Below are 22,011 nucleotides of genomic sequence, written 5' to 3'. Positions count from 1 at the left end.
TTTCTGTGTTCTGAGCTCTTTGTGGAGATTTCAGTTTAGCAACCTCTGTACATGAATGTCCTGGAGTCCTGTACCCCTAAATTCCTCTCCTGCCCGGACTTCGGGGGGAAAGGGGAAAAGCCGCCTGGTTTCCCCCCCCCCTCGCCTGCCCTGCAGCCGTGAAGGGGGGGAGGACTGCCCCGTGAGTTCCCGCGCTGGAGCCAGGCTGGGATTGGCCGTGCGCTTTCGCGCCTAAGGTGTGGTAACTCTGCCCTTTGTCTAGCGAAGGTTATAAATATTGGGGGTCTTCCCGCCTTTGGGATTCCCGCTTTGGAGTTTGCCTGTGCCTGGACGTATGTCTCTGCCTGAGTTCACTCACTCCCCTGTGCCTGGACTGCAGAGAGACTAAGGATTCGCTTTCCTGTTAGGCACACCTTGTCTGCCTGACGACCCTTAACGACTCCTGCAGCCGCTGGAGGAGGAAGACAGACCGCACGAGCCAGCCTGAGTGAGTTATTTGGCTTAGCTTAATTTAGTAAGAAACCGCTATTAATTAATAGCTGAGTCCTTTTCCAACCTCTGACTTCCAAATATAGTCAGATTATTAATGGTATCCTTGTAGATTAATTCTCATGTAACTGAACCTGTTTATTAAACTAAATTAATCTTTGTATATATAGTTGTGGGGGCGGGTTTTGGAAAAAAATAAAAAATATCTATTTTTGATAAATTTTTGACTCGGCCACGTATTTCTGCCCTCTGCAACAATGAATTCCACACAACACTGACATTTTTGATGGTGGAATTATACCACATCTACAATTTTCTAGAGCAAAGAAGAAATTGACCAAAACTGATGTTGCACTGAAAAGGTGTTTTCAGGGTAAGGTGCTTCAAATAGCAATTTGATTTTTATAATTTCAGAAATTTTCAGAGAGAAAAGACTTCTCCACATTGCTGATGCTGAAGGCTATTGAAAAGCATTAATGTGTTCAGAATGTTTAAACGCATGAATATTTTTATACTGAAAATATCTCCATCTTAAATAGATAATATGTTGCATTTATGTTTTAGGATAAGCAAGAATCCTAATTTGTCTACATAAATACTTAGAAACTCTTGAAAATGCTTAGATTTTCTGCTAGGAAGCTGTTTTCTTTACCTTTTTTTGTAACTTCAATTCATAAAACAGTTTATTTCCTAGAATTTTTTGTAATACTGGCTCAGATATATCCATAATATAATTGCCTTTTGAAAATGTTGATCTACAGCTTTTAGAACTGTAAAGTTGAGGGTCTCCAGAGGCTAGAGAGGTACAGGAGGTATGTCAGAAAGTGTCTTTCATCCCTATACGTCCTTCATCCCTATAAAACTGGATGCAGAGTCAGATTCTTCCCTTTTTCCTTCCCTCTCTGCTCCTGGGAAGATGCACAGGCCGTTATCTCTTTGTGGGGAAGTGAGACTTCCTTCAGCACTGGCAATGCTGCCAACTCAGGGCCTAGATCCGCCTAATTGGGGTCTGGAGCTGCCAAGACAAATTTTAGCAGCAGATCTATGATTCTAAAGCTTTTGCCAGGAACAGGATCATAACACCTGCTACATCATAGCAGATGCCCCATTCTCCTTGCTCACTATGCTTTAGGAAACCAAACTCATAGAATCGTAGAATCAATCAGGTTGGAAGAGACCTCCAAGATCATCCAGTCCAACCTATCCCCCAGCCCTATCCAGTCAACTAGACCATGGCACTAAGTGCCTCATCCAGTCTTTTCTTGAACACCTCCAGGGATGGTGACTCCACCACCTCCCTGGGCAGCCCATTCCAATGCCAATCACTCTCTCTGGCAAGAACTTCCTCCTAACATCCAGCCTATAATTCCTCCGGCACAACTTGAGACTGCGTCCCCTTGTTCTGTTGCTGGTTGTCTGGGAGAAGAGATCAACTCCCACTTGGCTACAGCCTCCCTTCGGGTAGTTGTAGAGAGCAATGAGGTCCCCCCTGAGCCTCCTCTTCTCCAGGCTAAACCATACAGTATGATCCTCTACTTTTGAACACACACTTGGAGTTGACTCACACTGTGTGAATGTGTGAGTGAACTATGTGACCGAACAAGTGAACTTACTGTGTACAAGGTTATCTGCCACAAACAAATGTATCTTGATCCTGTAAACAGCAAGTCAGTAAATAAAATGACATCTAAGAAACACCTGCTGCACTGTGTGCTTATTACACACACATTGTAAACCCTCTTGGGGAAGTGGTCTTGAACCTGACCCCAGGTCCTCCTGACTCCTCTCCAGGGGTGGGTGTGAACCTGGCCCCAGGTGTAGAGGTTACTCCACTCCCACCTCCTGTCTAGCCCCCTATAAAAACAGAGGAACTTCATTTCCTCTTTCTCTCGCTCTGCCTCCCTGCTTGCAAGCACTGCTGCTCTTTGTTTTACTGCATGGCTGTCCTTCCACAAGGTGGACAAACTCATTGCCACCAATCTGATTGTATATCTATATATATATTGTGTCTTGTTTTTCCTTCCCTATATCTCTTTGTAACTCCTCTACCTCAAATAACTTTTATTTATTGTTAAAGTTTTGTCTTTTAACTTCCAAATCGAATTGGGACTATTTATTTGGGTGTGTTTTACTTTTTCCCCTCTCCATCTAGTTCCTGTTAGCTATATCTATTTTTTGAGTCTCTGGGAAATTTAAACTAGAACCGAGACACACACAGAGAGACACACACACTCAGACCTCAATTAGTGAAAAGCCATTTCACAAAAAAGATACCTTAGATATATGTAATACTCCTCATCAGAGGTTTCTCAGTTTGATATATATCATTAAAAAGACTCTTCCAAAACCAAATGTTGCCCTTTTTAACCATAGGAATCAAGTGCAAGAACAGCAAAAAGGTTTTTAAACAGAAGTTTATACAGTCACAGATCAGAATATAGGACTTAGTTCCTTACGAATGTTCTGTAAGTATTTTCTAATGCAGAATGCCAAAGACCAAAATACAAGCCTGTTCTCTGAACTAGATGATGTGAGGTCTCAACTTCAGTCTGTCATATCACAGATTAATATTCTAACACCTCAGCTAATTACTAATTTTGCATAGCCTCAAATACACCTGCATTTCTAACCCCCCCCCCTTCTGCCTCCTCTCTCCATCTATTTCTAAAGAAAAAAAAAAATCTGAGATTCAGCTAAGAACAGAATGAAAAAAATATGTACATTTTAGTGTTGGCAAGGATTCTTTCTTGTCCATCTGTACTTCCCACCCACAAAGATACAGAAGAACCAATATTCAAGCATCCTAAAAGATTCCTGCACTTCCATTCCTTTCTCCAAATATACTCCTTTTAGAAGAGGGTTCCTTTTGAAACCCTTTAAAGACTATCAGGTAAAAATATCTGAACTAAGATTTTTTGCATTGGTGTTTAAGAGTCCTCTAGTATTTGCTGGGAGATATCTCACATTAAACCAATATTTCACTTCATACCTATTGCTTTTTAAATCAATATAAGTACACATGAAACACTACAATAATCAAATCAGAATATCATAACAATAGAATAAAAATAGTAAAACAATTATACTTATCTGAGAAGAAGCTGTAACAGTGAATCATGCCTACAGTATAATGGATTATTGCACTTTAAACAGAAAACTTGATTGAATAAACCTATATGATTATGTCCTAATTTGCTATAATTTAATACTATTCTGATATTAAAACTCAGATGCTGATAAGCATCCATAATGTTTAACATCATTTGGTGGGGTCTAAAGTAATTACATAAATAAGGTAGCAATAAAAGGTTCAAGAGTTAAAAAAGCATAGTGTAGCTACACAACACATAGAGGGAAAACACTGAGAGGAACTTATGAGTAGAGACAGTTTTTATCAGAAAGACAATTCTATTTTTCAGCTATGGATGTGAATATAAGAAGAAATATTCAAAAAATGCAGCTGAAACAGTGTCTCTAGCTCCACAGCTAATTGGAGCTGCTAGCAGCAATGGCCAGCTAGACACCTAAATGGTACAACTAAGTTTGTAATAATGATTCAATCTCAGATGATAAAGTAAACTACAACGCAGCAGAGGTCAAACATAAGCAAACCATTCAGTACACCGGACCCCCTTGCCAGCACCAGGAGGAGGAAGTACAAGTCCTGCACAGGCCCTTACCATTGTAGCTGTGAAGGGGATATTGTCAATCACAGAGGAGGCCAAAGCAGACACCCAGAGCACTAAAATGATGGCCACTGCCAAACGCTGGTCCTCAGGAACCACCTGGAAGAGAAAGCAACCAAATTATAATTTTGGTGAGATTAGTGTTGCTCTCTTCCCCTCCATGGCATAACTGTAAATTCTTCATAGGTTTAGTTCATCAACATTCACTAAAAAGCATCTTAAAGATGCATCTTAAAGAAAACAGGTCAGCATTTAGGAACAAAACCACTAGTGTTTTTTTCTCCAGAAAATTTGAACAACTAGAAATACAAAGACTGATATTTCTAATACTGTGATTTCACACAATAAATACTTTGTGCAGCCGTGAATTTTCACCTCTACTTCTTTATACTTGTTTCCTGGGTTTTTGTTTGTTTGTGGTTTTCTTTGGGGGGGGTGGTGTTAAGCTAGAAAAGGCTCATCTTTTACTTTTATGGCTATGCTTTTATGGCTATGCTTATTCTGGCTGTAAACAGATACATATTAAACATTCCCTCCACCAAAACAGCGTAAGCTTTCTTGATATTGTATTCTCAACACAAGAATACAATCACTAAACTAAACATGAAAGTATTATTCATTGTTCTATTGAGGTAAAACTATTTTCATTACCTGTTAAATAACTGCAAACACTTTAAACATACCTTTATTAATAAAGCTGTCTGCTCTCCTATATAGTCTATTAGGTGCAGATGAGCCAATGCCTAAAAAATAGAGGACATTGGTATGAACTACTGAAGTACCCGATGAGGTTACCATTTGTTTCCAGTCGATGTAAGAAAATGCAATACTTTTTCCCGTTCACAAGATATTGATATTCATGTCACATAGCTTTGATACTAACTTTGCAATTAGTGGAAAGAAAAGCCACTGCGGAAATTGATAGCTGGATTTGCAGAAGGGGGTTGATTGTACTGGACTGACTGGTAGCATTACTTAAGAGTGTGTGACACAGGCATCAGAGAATGGCTGAAATTTAAGAGATCACATTTTTCAGTGGACACATGCTTTTGAATATCTAAATGTGACTGATTTTAAACCATCTTCATCAAAAGACAAGTATAGATAGTTTATTATGTGCTTAAAAGGTCTGTTGAGATCAGGTATCTTACACTCAACCTCAGATGAAGAAACTGGAAAACAAAATACATGGTTCTGTTAAACAGTTTTCTCAAATCCATGAGAACCAAGAGTACTCAATTGCTAAAATCAGATATATTGGGTGAATGGAAATCAACACTGAGGCGGCAGCACTTGAAAGACAGGAAAAAACATCTTTCCAATGCTCAAGTCAGGCACCTGAACCAAAGAGACAAAGCCCTGTAAGAGTGTGGCCCAGTGAGAGCCTGGATCAGTGTGCTTTTCCCTCCCTCCAAGAGCCGTTCTCATTTGTACAGACAGAGGATACAGAATCTTCACAGCTGTGGAGAAGGAAGGATCTATTCCATCAAACCACAAGGCAAAAGGGTGATTTTAAATCATGAGAGTCAGCCTTTAATTCATGTTGGGTTTATTTTCTTACAAGTGTCCAAAATGAAGTCCTATTTTCAGGTTGAATAAAGTATATCTATTTTATGATTTCACTTAGCTGCTGTGCCTCACTCACAGTCTGTTCTCACACAGAGCTGCAGAAGTCAAGCCACGCAACACAGCTCCATATAACCCACACACTTAACAGTCAGAGTCCTTCGGAGACATCTAAGAAGGCAACTGAATGCTGGAATTTTGAGCAGTATCACATATCAAATTTGTCCCAGAAATTATGTTTCATTTTAAAAATGCATTGCACAAGAAAAGGTAGAGCCACACTTAAGCACACATCATGGAAAAAACAATCGATAAAATTGTGAAATATGTGCATGTATCCCTTACACTAGGGGGAAAAAAAAGTACACTTTTTCTGACTGTAACTTTTCAGGATAAAGTTTCTTAAGAAATTAAATTTTGTTGGCAATTTTAAGTTACTATTTTTATTCTATGCTATCTGTGTTTCTTTATCAACTCACAGGTTATGACCATGACTTTTTAAATGCATTAAAAAAGCAATATTCTTAATGAACAGTAGTATTTTTTCTGCAATTGCTTTGTGATCACAATTCATCAGAAACTTTTTAACACATGATTGGGAGCAATTAGAGCCCAGAATTACACTCAATTAACCAATGCTGCCTTAGCACTTTATTATCTATTAACAGAACATATAACTTTTCAGTAACACTTGCAATTTGGTCTGAAATCCAGATTTGGTGCTACAAATGAGATATTCAGGAAAGAGGGAAGGGAGTACACAGCATGTACATTACTTCTACAAGACATTCTGGCTGCAATTGGAAAGTCAGCAATTAGCACCCTACTGCTAATTAGCACCCTACTGCTGACCTCCTCTGGATATGAACTGCATGGAGGGTCTCCTAGATCTCCTAAGAGAACTAAGTATTCCTACACTAACTGGTATCTTAGAATCATAGAATCAACCAGGTTGGAAGAGACCTCCAAGATCATCCAGTCCAACCTAGCACCCAGCCCTAACCAATCAACTAGACCATGGCACTAAGTGCCTCATCCAGGCTTTTCTTGAAGACCCCCAGGGACGGTGCCTCCACCACCTCCCTGGGCAGCCCATTCCAATGGGAAATCACTCTCTTTGTGAAGAACTTCTTCCTAACATCCATCCTATACCTACCCTGGCACAACTTGAGACTGTGTCCCCTTGTTCTATTGCTGGTTGCCTGGGAGAAGAGGCCACCCCCCACCTGGCTACAATGCCCCTTCAGGTAGTTGTAGACAGTAATAAGATCACCCCTGAGCCTCCTCTTCTCCAGGCTAAACAGGCCCAGCTCCCTCAACCTCTCCTCATAGGATTTGTGCTCCAGGCCCCTCACCAGCTTTGTTGCCCTTCTCTGGACATGTTCCAGCACCTCAACATCTCTCTTGAATTGAGGAGCCCAGAACTGGACACAGTACTCAAGGTGTAGCTCCTCTCTGACAGCTCAAAATAGAGTTTTACTGCAGAAAATATAATTTGCTGGTTTAGACCAAAGTTTAATTCATGAGACTGTTTTATGAAGAGTATGTCATGATAGCTGTTGTAAATCAACTCTGCCTGAAGGAATTAAGGTAAAATGTCAATTTTGACTACAAAAGTGAGCAAAATACTGTATCCCAGAGAGGCCTAGGAGCTCATGCCACAGAAACAGAAATATTTTACAATCTGTAACAGGCACTTGTGAACAAGGACCAAAAAGACAATTGTAGAGACAAATTACCTGAGGATACAATAGAAAGCAAGAGAGCTATAAAGAAATTCCAACTTTTTCATTGCAAAAGAACTGCCAGACTGGGCTGATAAGCACCTGAAGGCAGAATATCCAAGCATGCCCCTGTGGCTCTGGAACTCAAATCATATTTTCCAAAATTTCTCACAGCCTAGGTCCCACACAGGATTTCAAATGTACCTTGTAATAGGAAAGGGAGCATTTGTAGCAGTAGGGAATAGATTCTAGACTGGGAACTAAGGCAAAGGATCTCCCGGGTGAAGAATAAAAGCTGACAATTGCTGAATGCTGATGCTACAGGTTGAGTCTCTAGGGGACTGGGAGGTGGTCTGGAACCTGACTCCAGGTCCCCCATGGCCCATTCTGGGAGGTGGTCTGGAACCTGACCCCCAGGTGCAAAAGGTTACATTTCCTTTCTGCAACACTATAAAAGCCAGTAAACTGCCTGTTTGCACTCTCTCTGCCTGCCTTGCCTGAAGAGTGACACTCTCCCTGCACAGCTGCTACCTGCCCATCTGGGTTTGTATGTCTTTTTTGTAGCTGTTTCCCTTCTCTTATACCTCTGTAATTTCCCTTACCTTAAATACCCTCTATTTATTGTTACAGCTATTTTTTTAACTTCCACAATTGGTACTAGATTGTTTTCTTTGAGTGTTTTACCCTTTTTCAGTCTTTCTACTTAATTCTTTTCACAGAGGAAGGAGGAGGGGCATCCTGTATTTAATTGTGTTCCATTGGGCTTTGGGTCTGTGGGAAGCTTTGAACTAGAACAGCCTCGATCTTGGAAAGATTTATTATACTTCAACTCATATCTTTGTTTTGACTTGTTTCTTCTTGACGTTCTTAACCTAAAGGAAAGAAAATGGCATTTGGGAATGACTATCCTCTCCTGCTAATCCAAAACAGATTCAAGTCAAAATTAGCAGCTAAGAAACTTAGAACACTTTCCTCCTGCACTTACAGGGAAGAATTTAATGTCTCCCACCTTTTCCTTAATCTCTGTACAGATTTATTTCATGACCTTAAACTCATACTATTCTAGAAAGCCAGGAAATATACTTTCATTAGGAAACCTTCACTGGTCACTTGAGAAACTGCAAAAACATAGTAAATTACAACAGCAGTATCTGAAGTCTGGCAATAAATGGCAGGTTACTTCCTGTGCGTCTTACTATGTTATTGTACGGTCGTGCAACACTCAAAAATCATTCAAACCATACTAAAATAATAAATACATTGGAGAATGCAAACAGTAAACCATTAGAGCAGCAGAAGACAAAATAGATTCAATATGGATACTCTAGAAGTGATAGAAAATGCAAAGCTAATATGCTGGATACAATAAAGAAATTAAAATTGCCTGTACCAATGGGTGTAAAAAAAAAGTCAACATTTCCTGATAAGTTTTATACCTAGCAGCTCACAAACAAGTTTCCTAATGATAATCAGTTTCCATTAATCTTCTCAGAGGTTAAAAGATTGACATTAATGAGAGATAATTGAATTATTCACTCTCTATTTCTTCATATTTTGTCCCTTTTAAAGTTGATTACTCTTTTAATAGGTGCCTGTTTACAGATCCTTGGACTCTGTAGTTCCTGGAGGGAGCAGGAAGGAAGGAGGCTACGTGAGCAAATTTTCTATTACAGCTTTCCCAGCCTGCCTACTTGGACAATTCTCTACCCATGGCAGTGGTCAAACCAATTGTGTTTCTATGACCTTATAACATAGTTTAAACCAAACCACTCAAAGAGACCAAACATTCTAAAAGCCTAATTGACAAGTAAATGTGAGTATTCTTACATACAATTATTCGTACATGTGAGCTAAAAATAAATCCTCTTAGACTATACAAAAGCATCAACCAGTAAATAAAATGAGATATACACATGTCTGGGCTACTCCTAATAGTCAAGCAGACAAACACAATGAAGCATTTTAAATAGTAAAAGTCTTTTGAAATTACAATGCATATTCATATGCATACAATGCATATTTCTATGAAATCTCTTAGGTTATTTAATAGCCAGCACATAGTAGACACCATTAAGAACATTCTTCAACCCTGGTTTATTTTTTTTCTTGAATGTTTCCTACAACTCTGCAGATACAGACCTCCAATGAATGTGGAAATTAAAATTCTCCCTATATGACAATGGCTGTTAGGCACCTTCAGTAAATAAAGGAGAGTAAGACCAGGTTTACAGTGAAAAATTAAATATTAAAGAGATCCAGCCAGTTTCCACCCCTCTGCAATTTGTATCTATGACTGCACTTGATATACAGTATTATAGGAGTGAATCTGCAGGAGGGCTCTGCCTAAGAACATAATTCACATTTTAAATCAATTGTAACACTTCAGACTTTAGAAATCAGAGAATCTTACCTCCATGAGAACAAACAATGCTGCAAAGAAAAGTAGGGTTGCCCACTCAACTCTGTTCAATATCATCTCAAAATCATGGATGTCTGCTAGCACTAGCAGCCAAATGGCTCCCAACATAGCAATCCAGCCTGCATCATAAAAAAGAACATCACTTTACACTTCACAGACTTGTTAGGCACTACTAATTTTTGCCACATTTTTGCTTTAACGGTGTAGCAGAAAAGGTCACAGCAGAGGATGGATGGTCTCTGCTTTCAATTTAAAGTAAATTGGAAAAGAAAAAAATGGCAAACAAGGCACATTTGGGTCACTCTCAATAATCAGTGGGTTTGGTTCCTAGAGAAATCTTTACATGTTTCAGGGATTGGATAGAGTTCTGGAACTCCCAAAAGGCCAGCTGCATCTCCAGGGCCTTGAAAACTCATTGCTATGTGCTCCAGAAGATAAATAGAGAGGAAAATAAAGCAGAAGACAGAGTGGCTTTAAATAGCAAAATAGTCTGTCTCCAGAAATCATCCCTTTGTACATCCTGAAATGTTTTAAGACAGCTACTTAGGTAACTGATTGAGAGAAAATGGAAATCAAATGCACAATAAGCTAGAGGACACAACCAGCAAATCTTCTGTCCAAGCGCTTTCTCTCTGCACAATTAAAATGCTTTCTGGAGCTGTTTGATTCTTCTGGCACATTTGTCTTGAATGATAGAATGGAATTTCAGCCATGAAACAAAAATAATTTAGGTGTTTTTTTGCTCTAACAAAGCTCCTTTTTCTGTCTTTTTTTTTTCCTAAGTAGGAGACGTGGGTTTTTTTGTTTGTTTGTTTGTTTGTTTTTTTACAAAAACATAATCCAGACTTGCATGGAAATAAACCCTCCCATCTCTTCAAGTTATTTCTTTATGAAAACTGTTTCATACACCTCATCCTATTTCACATATTCACAATCAGAAAATGATGAAGTCACAGAAATGCAGAAGAAGTGAGGAAGAGACAAAATTAATAATCTTCTCTGGCAAAAAAAAAAGGTATACCCAAATATGATTTACAGAGAATAGATCCTTGCTACAAAGCATATAGATAAATAAAATAAGCCCTCTCCAACAGTTGTCAGAAAACTCAGAAGACCAATTCATAAAAATTTAGGCCATGCAATTTACAGATCATGCACAAGTGCTTTTCCCTTTAAGTTAAAAGAAGAAAGAGATCCAGTTTCACATTAAGTTGTATTCTATTTAAATCCTAATAAAATATAAAAGAGGCAAAGATACCAAAGGTTTTTACTGTTGATGATGCTGTAAACATGAACAATTTCTGCTGAAGAATCCTTTAGGCACTCCCCAATCAAAGAATACATTTTGCTCTCTCAAGTACATTTCAGGAGCTGTCAGACATAGCACACTCTTTAAATGAGAATTTCAGGTTAGATATAATCAGTAAAGAACATCTGCTGAAAATACTGCAGCTCAGTGCAGTCAACCAGACCTACTCAAAAGACAAGACCAGCAGTTCAGGAGTTACTCTGCCTGGTCTGTTTGGCAAGGAAAATTGAGACAGCTAGTTTGACAACAGCTCTAGCTTTCGCTCTACTTTTCATGCTTTAATATGAATGTGTTTTCTGCCATGTTTTTTGTGCAGCAGTGAAATAATATATCTTGCACTGTTTGGATCCAAAATCACAAGCTCTTCAACTGATTATCTATTTCTGTCTTCTAAAACACCTCCAAGTGCCATCTACACCCCAGTTCAGCTCTGCTCTTGATGTCCCTAACCTGGCTTCTGTCCTTGTTGATCACTTGAAATGCATTTTCCAGCACTATAAATAACTTTTCCCTTCCCCAGATGCCTCTTGATGATCCTTCTTGAAAAGTTTCCACACAGTTGATCACTTCAGTCTTGTTTTTTCTTCGAAAGTGACTCTTGCAATAAGTTTTTCTTTAGCTCAGTGCAAACCTAATCTACAGGGAAAGCCTTGCAAGGGAGTGTCATGAAAGGCCAAAATAAACCAGATTAGGCCTAAAGATGTCCTGGCTTGCTCAGACATGTTTTTCTGTTCCTCCTGCTTCTGCTGTTGGGGGAAGTGGCTGCAGGAAAGGAAGACAAAAGGCCCTGACACCTCAAAATCTTCTCTCCTTCCAAACTTCTTTACAGGGTACCCTCACATGTTAATACACTTGTTTGTGTTCTGCCCTAAAAAGGTAAAAGCAAGCCCTGGTTTCACCTATCACCTAATATGGTCAGTTTTGGCAAAGTACCATTCTTATTGGCTGATCTGTGGCCAAAGGCCCATTAATCTCAAGCTGTATTGATGAAAAGGGAGGAACAGGTAAACACAACATGCTCTGCTTCAGTGAGCTTCTGCTTCATTGCTTTCTGCCATTGCATCCTGCCATGTTCTGCAACATTCTGCCTGCTACATAATAACAAGCCCTGATGCTTTGGGTTTGCCTGCCTGGAAGCTGCCTTGTCTCAGTTTATCAGAGGATTGGCATTAACTGCCCCATGCGATAGGCTTGCTTAGCCAGTGCAACATTGTGCCAGTCTGCGTATCTGCAAGACATCCTGCCCACATGCCTGCAAAACTCCATGCCAAGTCTGGAGGCAAGAGGAACCAAGATAAGGACACAAATTGTCTGCTTCTCTCCCAGCACCCTTATTAGAGCCTGGGAAGCCTCACCAGCTAAGAAGATATTGACAGAATTCCTTGCAAGTGTTTGGTTCCTGTCTGGAAACTGTAGTTAGCCCCAGGAATCCAGAGGTATAATCTTTGTGAGTAAATACCTCAAAAGCCTCTTAGCAAAACTCTGCAAATTTTGAGTGAATCCAAGTGCCTTCTACCTTAAGAAGAAAGGAGCTTCTTGAGTTCCTCTGGTGGGCAAGCAGTATAATCGACCACATGAACCTCTTTTCCAGTTCTAATTGTTTAATATTTCTATTATTGCTAGTTATTTCTTAAGTGTTCTAGAGTCTGTTTTCCTTTGTGCAATGCTTTTATGACTGTTGCAAAGAACTTATTATTAAAAATACTGGGTGGGGGTAAGAGTTCTGAATATCAAAATTAATAAACTATATATTTTTTTTAATAAAATCTCTCACTCCATACCACCATTACAGGCACTCAGTATGAAGGACTAGGAAATGTAATAGTTTGGAAGCAGAAATATCACCCTGTAGGTAAAAACAAAGCCAAATCTAAGCAGAGAGAAGAAAAATGAAGGAATTCTTTATCCCAAATTTTGTAGTTTCAGCTTCTACAGTGTTCCTAATACAGATTTCGAGGAAAATCTGATTTGAGTGCCTCCTTGGATCAAAAATTGACCTCACAGACAGCATTGATCACCTCCAAAGACAGAAACATTGCCATGCTGTAAACTGAGCAAATCTGTTCCTTGTTTTGGTCACAGTGATATAATCAGAGTGCACAGGCAAAATAAGCTCATGCATGGGCTCTGCAAATGAGGAGCAGAGTTAAACACAAAAGAAAGCAGGGTGGGAAAAACTAGTCCCAAATTTTCTTGTCAAGAATGACATTTTATCACTCACTAGAAAGAGAGTGCAGAACTAATCAAAGAATGGAAATACTTTGTTGTTTAGGATGAATACTGAATTGTTGAATTCTGGTATGAAATGGAAATACTTTTTTTTCCCCCTGCACTGAAGTCTGTGTATATATATAAGACTTTCCAAAACCAGTTACAGGCCACAGGGAGAGCTGTGCTCACAGAGTTCCCAAAATGGCAAGGGAAACTGAGAACAGTCTTTTCTTCTCTACCATGTTTTTTTTGCTAGCATAGCTAATTTACTGTCTTCCCAAAACCAAAGTGAATCTGTTCATGCAAATGAAATAGTTATTTGCTCTAAGGACGAAGAAAGCATAATTTTTTCTGACTGTCATCCTGACTGTTCTTTGAATTCCAGTAAAGAAGACTGGCCCCAACTCCACATTAAATAAAGACAATCATAAATCTTGTTAGAAGGATACTGCAACAGAAAGTAGATGTGTGCAGATCAGGACCTTGGTAGCAGAATTTGAATGCTATTTTGTACAAACCTAGATGACATTGTGTTTTGCATGCTAGTACAACAAGGTGAATAATTAAAGAACAACAATTTCTCAATAGTTCTGGAACAATCTGTGATAATATCTTGGCTTTATTTCTACACTTCTGCCTCACATGAAAACAAATCAGTTTGAACATGATGTACAGAGCTATCAATTATTTGCTAAAGCTAATATTGAGAGAGAATTGAATTGCACAAGAGGCAGATAGAGTCAGACATTTTCCTGCACCATGAGAATTATCAGCATGCATTGGCTCCACACATGTAACTCTCTATGAGAGAGCAGTGCCCTGCCTTACAATGTTCCTTGGGGATATGGACAGGCAAGGGAGATGTCGTCGGGCAGTACTCTAGCAAGTACAGGTCTCCACAGGATCAAACGTGTCAGCTGCCAGTTGTAACTGCAAGGAGCTTATTTCAACCTACACACATGTTCTGTATTTTGCTTCACCTGCTATGCCTGCAAGGAAGAGATGCAGTTACCCATCTCTCAGAGTGCAGAGAAGAGAAGAGAAAGGAGGAATTCTCTTCAGGAATTTGAAAGACCATGTAAGATGCCCTTTAGTACCACAGTGTGGTTCCAAGCACCTGGCAACTGGACAGGAGTAAAGTCTTGTGAAGCCTTACAAACACAGCAGACAGTGTATGCCACAACTGCTAAAGTCCTCTCCGCTGAGCTGCTTCTGAAAGTTAACTACAAATTTAGTGGCAACTTGCCTAAGTGGGCAGGTTTTCCAGGCTCTTCTGAGGCCTTCCTATGTACACTTATGACAGCGACTATACTGTATCAGTGGTTTATGTATTTGGATAACTTTGCATTTGCCCCGGATTCAATTTGAAGCATTCTTTCCTTTTGAAGAATTGAAAGCACTAGGATGCATTAAAGACTGGCTTCTCTGTTCATTTATTTTCTAGCTTACTGGGCCACAAAAGACAGCCAGAAGGAAGAGAGAGAAATAGAAATAATTTCAAAAAATAGCTTCTCATTACTATAGCGAAAGCACAGCTCATTTATAGTTCCACAGACCACTTCCTTTACTGCCTTTTAGTGCCACTGTTTCACAGTTGATGTTCTGGAAATAGAATATGGAGAGAAACTAAATCTAAATTCCATCTCATCACTGATACGGTACCTGTTTAAGACAGTGACAGTTTCTATTTATTTCAGGAAAAATAAAATGAAATTTTATTACAAAATGCACTTTACAAACTATAATGCATTCTTCACAGAAAAGATTCCCATGATTTCTGCTTGGGACCAGAGGAGGTAGGAGGGGAAGTACAGTACAGAGAGCTTGAGTGCTTTGCTTTTCTCATACACTTTACGCAGCAGGAAAAACACCTTTGGAACAGTAAATAGCTCATGACGAACAGAATACAATTGCAATCCTACTCAAAAAAAAAAATCCTCTTATTTTGAAATAATCAAGCAGAAGAACTTGAAAATAGAAAATAATCTAATAGAATCAAATAGAAGCCTAGAATATGTGGGAGGAAGGCAGGTGAAAGAGAAAGAAATAAAAGAAGAATTACTATGTAATCTGTAGATCTTTCAAATGTTCATTAAGAAAAATTTGTATTCCTTAGTAAAAGTAATTTTGGCTGACCTGCTACCAGCTCAAAGTATAATAAGCTTCCTTCTAACTATGTGAATATGTAGACTCTGTATGTGCACAGAATTTGAAATAGTATATTTATGAATACTGAGGGTACACATCTTTGCAGAAATTGAAATGCACTTGAGACATTTGCACTGAAAACCAAAGCCAGGATACCACTGCACAATCTCAGTGCTAGGCTGGGCAAAACAGTGTGCTGATCAAGAAAACACAGACACAGGGTACCACGTTTAGGTAGGAAGAGGTAATACTGTACAAACCCAAGGTGGGAAGCAACTGGATGCCTAACAGTTCTACAAAAAAGACTCAAGAAATACAGTGGATCACAATGGAACACAATGCATCACTGTAACACAGAACCAGGACAATAGTAAAGCAAATCCTGGGAAGCAATGTTGAATCTCTTCAACCCTGGTAAACCCTGAGAACATATACATCAACATACATGTCCATTAGAAAATCTAAGGCAGGTAAGTAAGCACAATCAACAGCCTGAAAAGTTGACGTTAAAGGATATGTTTAAAGAATTGAGGTTATTCAGCTCAAAGATTAGAATGCTAAAGGGGTCCTGACAAGTCTTCAAGCTACTAGGTGGCTTCAGAGAGCAGAGAGCAGCCTGTTGGTGATGGGCAGTACTGGACTGGACATGAAGAAAATTTAGGCCACAATATTCAAGGTCACATATTTATAGTGATTGGGGTTTTCTTTAAATCAGCTAGACCAGCTTCTGCCAGATGAAAATACAATGCCCCAATCTGTAAACAACAGGACAGACCTACCAATTTTTTAGACATTCGTCACTGAGCAAAGCATAATATTATTTTTTGTCTTTACATTCCAACTGCTTAATCAGAAGGAGCACAATTAACTCCACAATACCTTAAAATTTAGTCTAAGTATGTATGCTAGTCCTTCACATGCTATGGTGTGGCTATAACAGCCTGGAGAAGGCTTCATGGAGACCTTACAGAGGCCTTTCAGCAACTGAGGTGGCCTACAAGAAAGCTGGGGAGGGACTATTTACAAAGGCACGTAGCACTCAGACAAGCAGCAATGGTTTTAAGGTAGATGAAGGTAGATTTATACTGGACATTAGGAAGAAGCTCTTTACTAAGAGGGCAGTGTAACACTGGAACATGTTCCCCAGGGAGGTGGAGGCCCCATCCCTAGAGACATTCAAGGTCGGGCTGGATGGGGCTCTGAGCAACATCATCTAGTTGGGGATGTCCCTGCTTACTGAAGCAGGCCTGGACTAGATGACCTCTAGAGGTCCTTTCCAACCCAGTGCATTCTACGATTCAAGAATTCTACGTCAAGCATACACTCAGTTACATTTCTACACAAGGGTATAGAAACACTGTGGTGGAAAAGTTACATAAAAGAAATATTGCCCTTATTGCTTGTTCAACTCACAGAATGTATTTTTTCTGTAGTTATGCATGTGAATTAAAGTGTCCTGCATTTTGTTTAATCAACTATGTCTGAAAATATACACCCTGAGATAACTGTTTCTAAGAAATATTTGCTCTCAACTGACAAGCACCTTTTTATCTTTGATATTCTTTTCTTTTAACAAAGTTGCCTCCTTACGAATCAATTTGCAGGTCTTTTGAGTACTCTGTTTTCATAGGCTTAGCTTCATAGAAATTGTTTTTTGTTGGTCTGTGCTATTTGTAGCACCACAGTTTAGGGCTGCCTCTTGAGGAGAAAACTGTGATGGTGACAGTCCAGGGCAACTTGCTCTACAACAGAAAATGCTGAGTACAGTACAAGAGGATTAAAAGAACGTGGAAAAAAAAGTAGGTGTAAACTGGAACCCCTTGCAAAGCACAAGAAGCAGAGACCTATGCTGAAAGAAGGTAATTGCAACATTAAAAAAAACAAACAAACAAAAAAAAAAAAACCATAGCATAGAACAATGAAGCAGAAGACTAGCTGCTCTGTAATCACAGATCACCACATGTGCATTAGGAAAGGATGTGGTGGACTGTTGCATAGCAGTAACACCATGAGAAATCATATCCAGTGTTGTATTGCAATGTCAACACCCAACTTTGTTAATTCTCCAAATACAGTTGCATAGCTGAGATAGCATGGCATTCAAGATAGATATTGCTATAGCTAGACACGGTGTCTCCAAGGAAGATGTGCTGACAGATATATAGCTGTGTATATTGCTCCAATCCATAAGTCTAAAAAATTTATGGAGTTATCTCAGTAAAGGTCACTGAAAATAAAATCGGTCTGTTGCCATAGCCTCACTGACTGTTGTGAACCAAAAATAAATTGAGAAGATGCAAATATCAAGACAGAGAAAAGGTCAACTTTTCTAGAGTTAAGCAATAAAGCACAAAAGCTGCTACACCAAACATATCTGTTACTGAACCTTGGTGGTTTTTTTTTTCTAATCAAGTGTATGAGCAGCTTCAAGAGCAGATGATATCTTCTGTACTTGTAAAGATGACTGCACAGTTTCAAGAGCAAAATATTCTGGAAACTAAGAAATTAAGACTGCAAGGATTATGGAAAACAGATTCCTCTTATTTTCAAGAGCAAATGAAAATTGTTCTAAGAAGAAATAACTAAGATCTGGATGAGGCTTTCTGAGTCCAAGTTAATACTGACTACTTCAGCCAGCTCCATTCCAACATTTTCTTTGTTGCAAGATAATTGCTGAAAATAACGATTGTGACAGCTTTAAACACAGTTGATAATTCAGTATTATTTGAGACATGGCTTAGCATCTATAAACTCTCCTCAGCTAAAATGATTAATGTCGCAGACTCTAGATAATCTGGTAAAGAATATTATATCAGTGACAAATTAAAGAGCAAATGTGGACAATGAGGATGTAATGGTGTAACATTCTAAACTTAATAATGTAGTTTTTGTCTTTAAGCCTACATTTTGTCACATCTATGTCATTCACCAGTTTTATAGATTGCCTGGATTTTCTGGTTTGTTTATTTGTATTTTTAAGAACTAAACAATTATACATCAACTTATTAAACCTACATTATTTTTCTAGCGATTCATACAATAATTCCTCAGTAAAATTAAGTATTTCTATAATAAATCTTTCATTTCAACTATTGCTCAAATTAAACTAAACCCAAACATTTCCAAACTACAAACACTTTCTTATTCTCCTTCTCTATGGGTACAAACAACTAAAGATTTAGAGTTAATTTTCTCTGTTCCTGCACAGATAATTCTATTCTTGCAAACAGTGTCAGACTTATACTACTCTACCACCATACAGGACAGTATCACAGTATCACCAAAGTTGGAAGAGACCTCACAGATCATCAAGTCCAACCCTTTACCACAATTCTCAAGGCTAGACCATGGCACCAACTGCCACGTCCAATCCTGCCTTGAACAGCCCCAGGGACGGCGACTCCACCACCTCCCCGGGCAGTCCATTCCAGTGCCCAATGACTCTCTCAGTGAAGAACTTTCTCCTCACCTCGAACCTAAATTTCCCCTGGTGCAGCCTGAGGCTGTGTCCTCTCGTTCTGGTGCTGGCCACCTGAGAGAAGAGAGCAACCTCCTCCTGGCCACAACCACCCCTCAGGTAGTTGTAGACAGCAATAAGGTCTCCCCTGAGCCTCCTCTTCTCCAGGCTAAACAATCCCAGCTCCCTCAGCCTCTCCTCATAGGGCTGTGCTCAAGGCCTCTCACCAGCCTCGTCGCCCTTCTCTGGACACGCTCAAGCATCTCACTGTCCTTCCTAAACTGGGGGGCCCAGAACTGAACACAGTACTCAAGGTGTGGTCTAACCAGTGCAGAGTACAGGGGCAGAATGACCTCCCTGCTCCTGCTGGCCACACCATTCCTGATGCAGGCCAGGATGCCATTGGCTCTCTTGGCCACCTGGGCACACTGTTGTATCGATCAGCACCCCCTGATCCCTTTCTCTTTGGCTGCTCTCCACCAACTCCGACCCCAGCCTGTATCTCTGTATGGGATTGTCGTGGCCATAGCATAATATGGTTTACACTACTTGATTCCAGATGAGAAAAAAAGTTCCAGAATACCATTTTAAAATGTAAAAGATAACAACCTTTGGATGCTTTGACATTAACAGTCCTTTCATGTTGATGGGATCTGTTCAACCCTTTCTTGGCCCTATGCCCCTTTGTCTGTAACCATTTGCAAATCTTTTGGAACTGAGAAGTTCTGAAAAGCTGTGGGGAAGTGGTTCGACTTTAAAAACATTTTCATTCTTCTAAAGAAACCTTTTAGTTTATGTTCAAATGCATCTACATGCTCTGTTGCCAGGCTCAGATAAAAGCTGGGGGGGAACGTTTATTAGATGTCTTTTTAGAATGCTTCCTAGGATGCAAATTCAGACCAAAACCAGAGAGTACATTCATTTCACTTGTCAATATTAGCTCTTCCAGCTTGTAGCATTCAATGACTTAATCAAAGATCTATAATACTAAGTTTTCTGTCATTGCTCATGTAAGATTTTGCACATACTGACCCTGTTGATCACTCCCTTATTTGTTAGGAAAGAATCACTGCTGCAGTGAGTTCCTTACTGAAAATGGCACAGAAAAGAAAATGGGTGGAGTTAGTTGTTAAAATCTTAGTAGGCTGCACTAATGGAGAACTAACATCAGTGTTTCTGAGCCAAGTAAATATTGCATGGAACTTCTAACTTTCTGTGATTCAGTAGCAAGTCCAGGCAAGTTTGTGAACCTCTTTAGGACCGTGCTGCTTGCTCTTCATCACAGAGCAAGATACCAGACAAGTACCACTCTCTTCCAATTGTTATTATAATTACTGGTTCAACTATGCAAATTGCAGTCTAAGCCAATATTTGAGTGTGTTCACTTACAAAAACAGGATGAAAATTGGGAAGTATTATATGGAGTAAGTTCAGATTCAGAGCACTTCCCTAAGTTTGGGGTGTCACTCCTCTTTCCAGGATAAGACAAAAATGATGCTACAATTTAGGTACTATTCTCTGCAGATGTAATTTGGTAGGAGGTATGTTCTACTGAAGCCTTTTCCAATTTTCTGATTTCTTACACGAATTTCAACAGTTTTTTGTGTAAATTATGGAAATAGGCCAGAAAGTATGACACCTTGTATCCAAAGGAGTGACAGCAGGAGGGGTTTTTAATCTATGGCATCTGAACACACTTCTGCTTTAATGCTTTAGTAGTAAAATAAACAGAAAGTCTGTTTATTTATTTGGCCTACCAAACAAATAGAAGTCAATTTAAATCAAATTAAATTAATTATCTTGCTGCCTTTCTACTATGCCAGTCACAATATAAAAAGTTTCAGTGACACAAGATGCAACTACTTAAGGTAAATCACAAAAAAAAAAAGAGAGTTCCAGATCCTGAAAAGTATCTGCTGCACAATTTGAAGACCAGGCTACAGTCAGAAGTGAAACCACAGTGGACATAAAAGACACAAAGGAGTTTTCCAAGAGAAACTAGATTGAACTATATTTAACTATGAGGTCTCAGCAAACAAGATAATCTTTGTAAATATTGAGGGATTTTAGGTTTAGAGAAAGGACAACAGGGAAAATTTAGATCTAGGATGTTTACTTGACAGAAGTGATGCAGAATGTTGATTTAAAAAACTTGTTGTACTACCCAGAAAGGTCGTAGTGATCACATTAGTTTGTTAAACTAATAAAACCATACATCTTTTTAAAGTTCATAAGTTCAGGGGGTTTGATAACACTGTTTTGGTTGATAAAACCAAAACTGATTTTTGTTAAAAGTCAACCCCCTAAATAATTAATTTTCAAGCCAAATGTCCATCTAACTCTTGAGATTTGGGGTTTTTTACGTATCTATGACTAAAACTTGGTATAATTTGAGAAGATGCCCTCTGGCATACAAAAAGTGAAGTGGCATGGGTAAGGTGAATCATTTCACGAGTTAGACTTCTAAATTAGGTCAGATGAATCACATTTTCACCAATTATTAACCTCCTCCAGAGGTTATTTTAAGGGAAGCTGAAGGTAATTAGCTTAAACACTGATGTCTGAAGGATCACAGATGCCAATGGCACCAAAGATACCAGAAACGGCTCAGGCAATAGCATGAAGTCAGAACCCCTCTGCAGAAACAAAAAAGCCTCCTTCAGGGTTTAGTTTCAAACTTTCTCTTCTTCTAGGGTTGGAGCAAATAGTAGTCTGACATTATGGAAGAATTCAATGAGTTCAAAAATTTCTCCCTGTTTCCTTGCACAAATTATTAATTTATCAGAGGAACATAAGAAGGTCCATAGATGATGATGGCAAAGATTCAACTAAGCAGAAGCCATATCTCCACAAGGGAAAATAGCATCAATAAAGACAAACTGAATGTACAAATAAGAAAAATGTACAATTGCATTTCTCCTGATATCTTTCCAGCTTCCAGCAGTCTGCAGCCAAAATAGAGATAGTATCTCTTTGGAAAAGCAAACATCTCTTTTGTTTAG

The 22,011-nt window shown here is 39.1% G+C and overlaps 1 protein-coding gene across 1 annotated transcript in view; it reads right to left on the bottom strand.

Annotated features, from left to right (window-relative positions):
- Positions 1 to 22,011, bottom strand: part of OCA2 (OCA2 melanosomal transmembrane protein) — a 245,780-nt gene that overhangs the window by 68,378 nt on the left and 155,391 nt on the right. The window contains exons 19-21 of the mRNA XM_064143512.1: positions 9,876 to 10,003; positions 4,859 to 4,918; positions 4,170 to 4,274 (exon numbers count right to left, since the gene is read on the bottom strand). Coding sequence (XP_063999582.1) covers positions 4,170 to 4,274; positions 4,859 to 4,918; positions 9,876 to 10,003 — 293 coding nt within the window. The remainder of the gene's footprint in view (positions 1 to 4,169; positions 4,275 to 4,858; positions 4,919 to 9,875; positions 10,004 to 22,011) is intronic.

The sequence above is a fragment of the Pogoniulus pusillus genome, chromosome 5, assembly GCF_015220805.1.
Source record: "Pogoniulus pusillus isolate bPogPus1 chromosome 5, bPogPus1.pri, whole genome shotgun sequence".
Lineage (NCBI taxonomy): Eukaryota > Metazoa > Chordata > Aves > Piciformes > Lybiidae > Pogoniulus > Pogoniulus pusillus.
The sequence above is the reverse complement of the archived record's forward strand: the minus strand, read 5'-3'. Positions and strand labels throughout refer to the sequence as shown.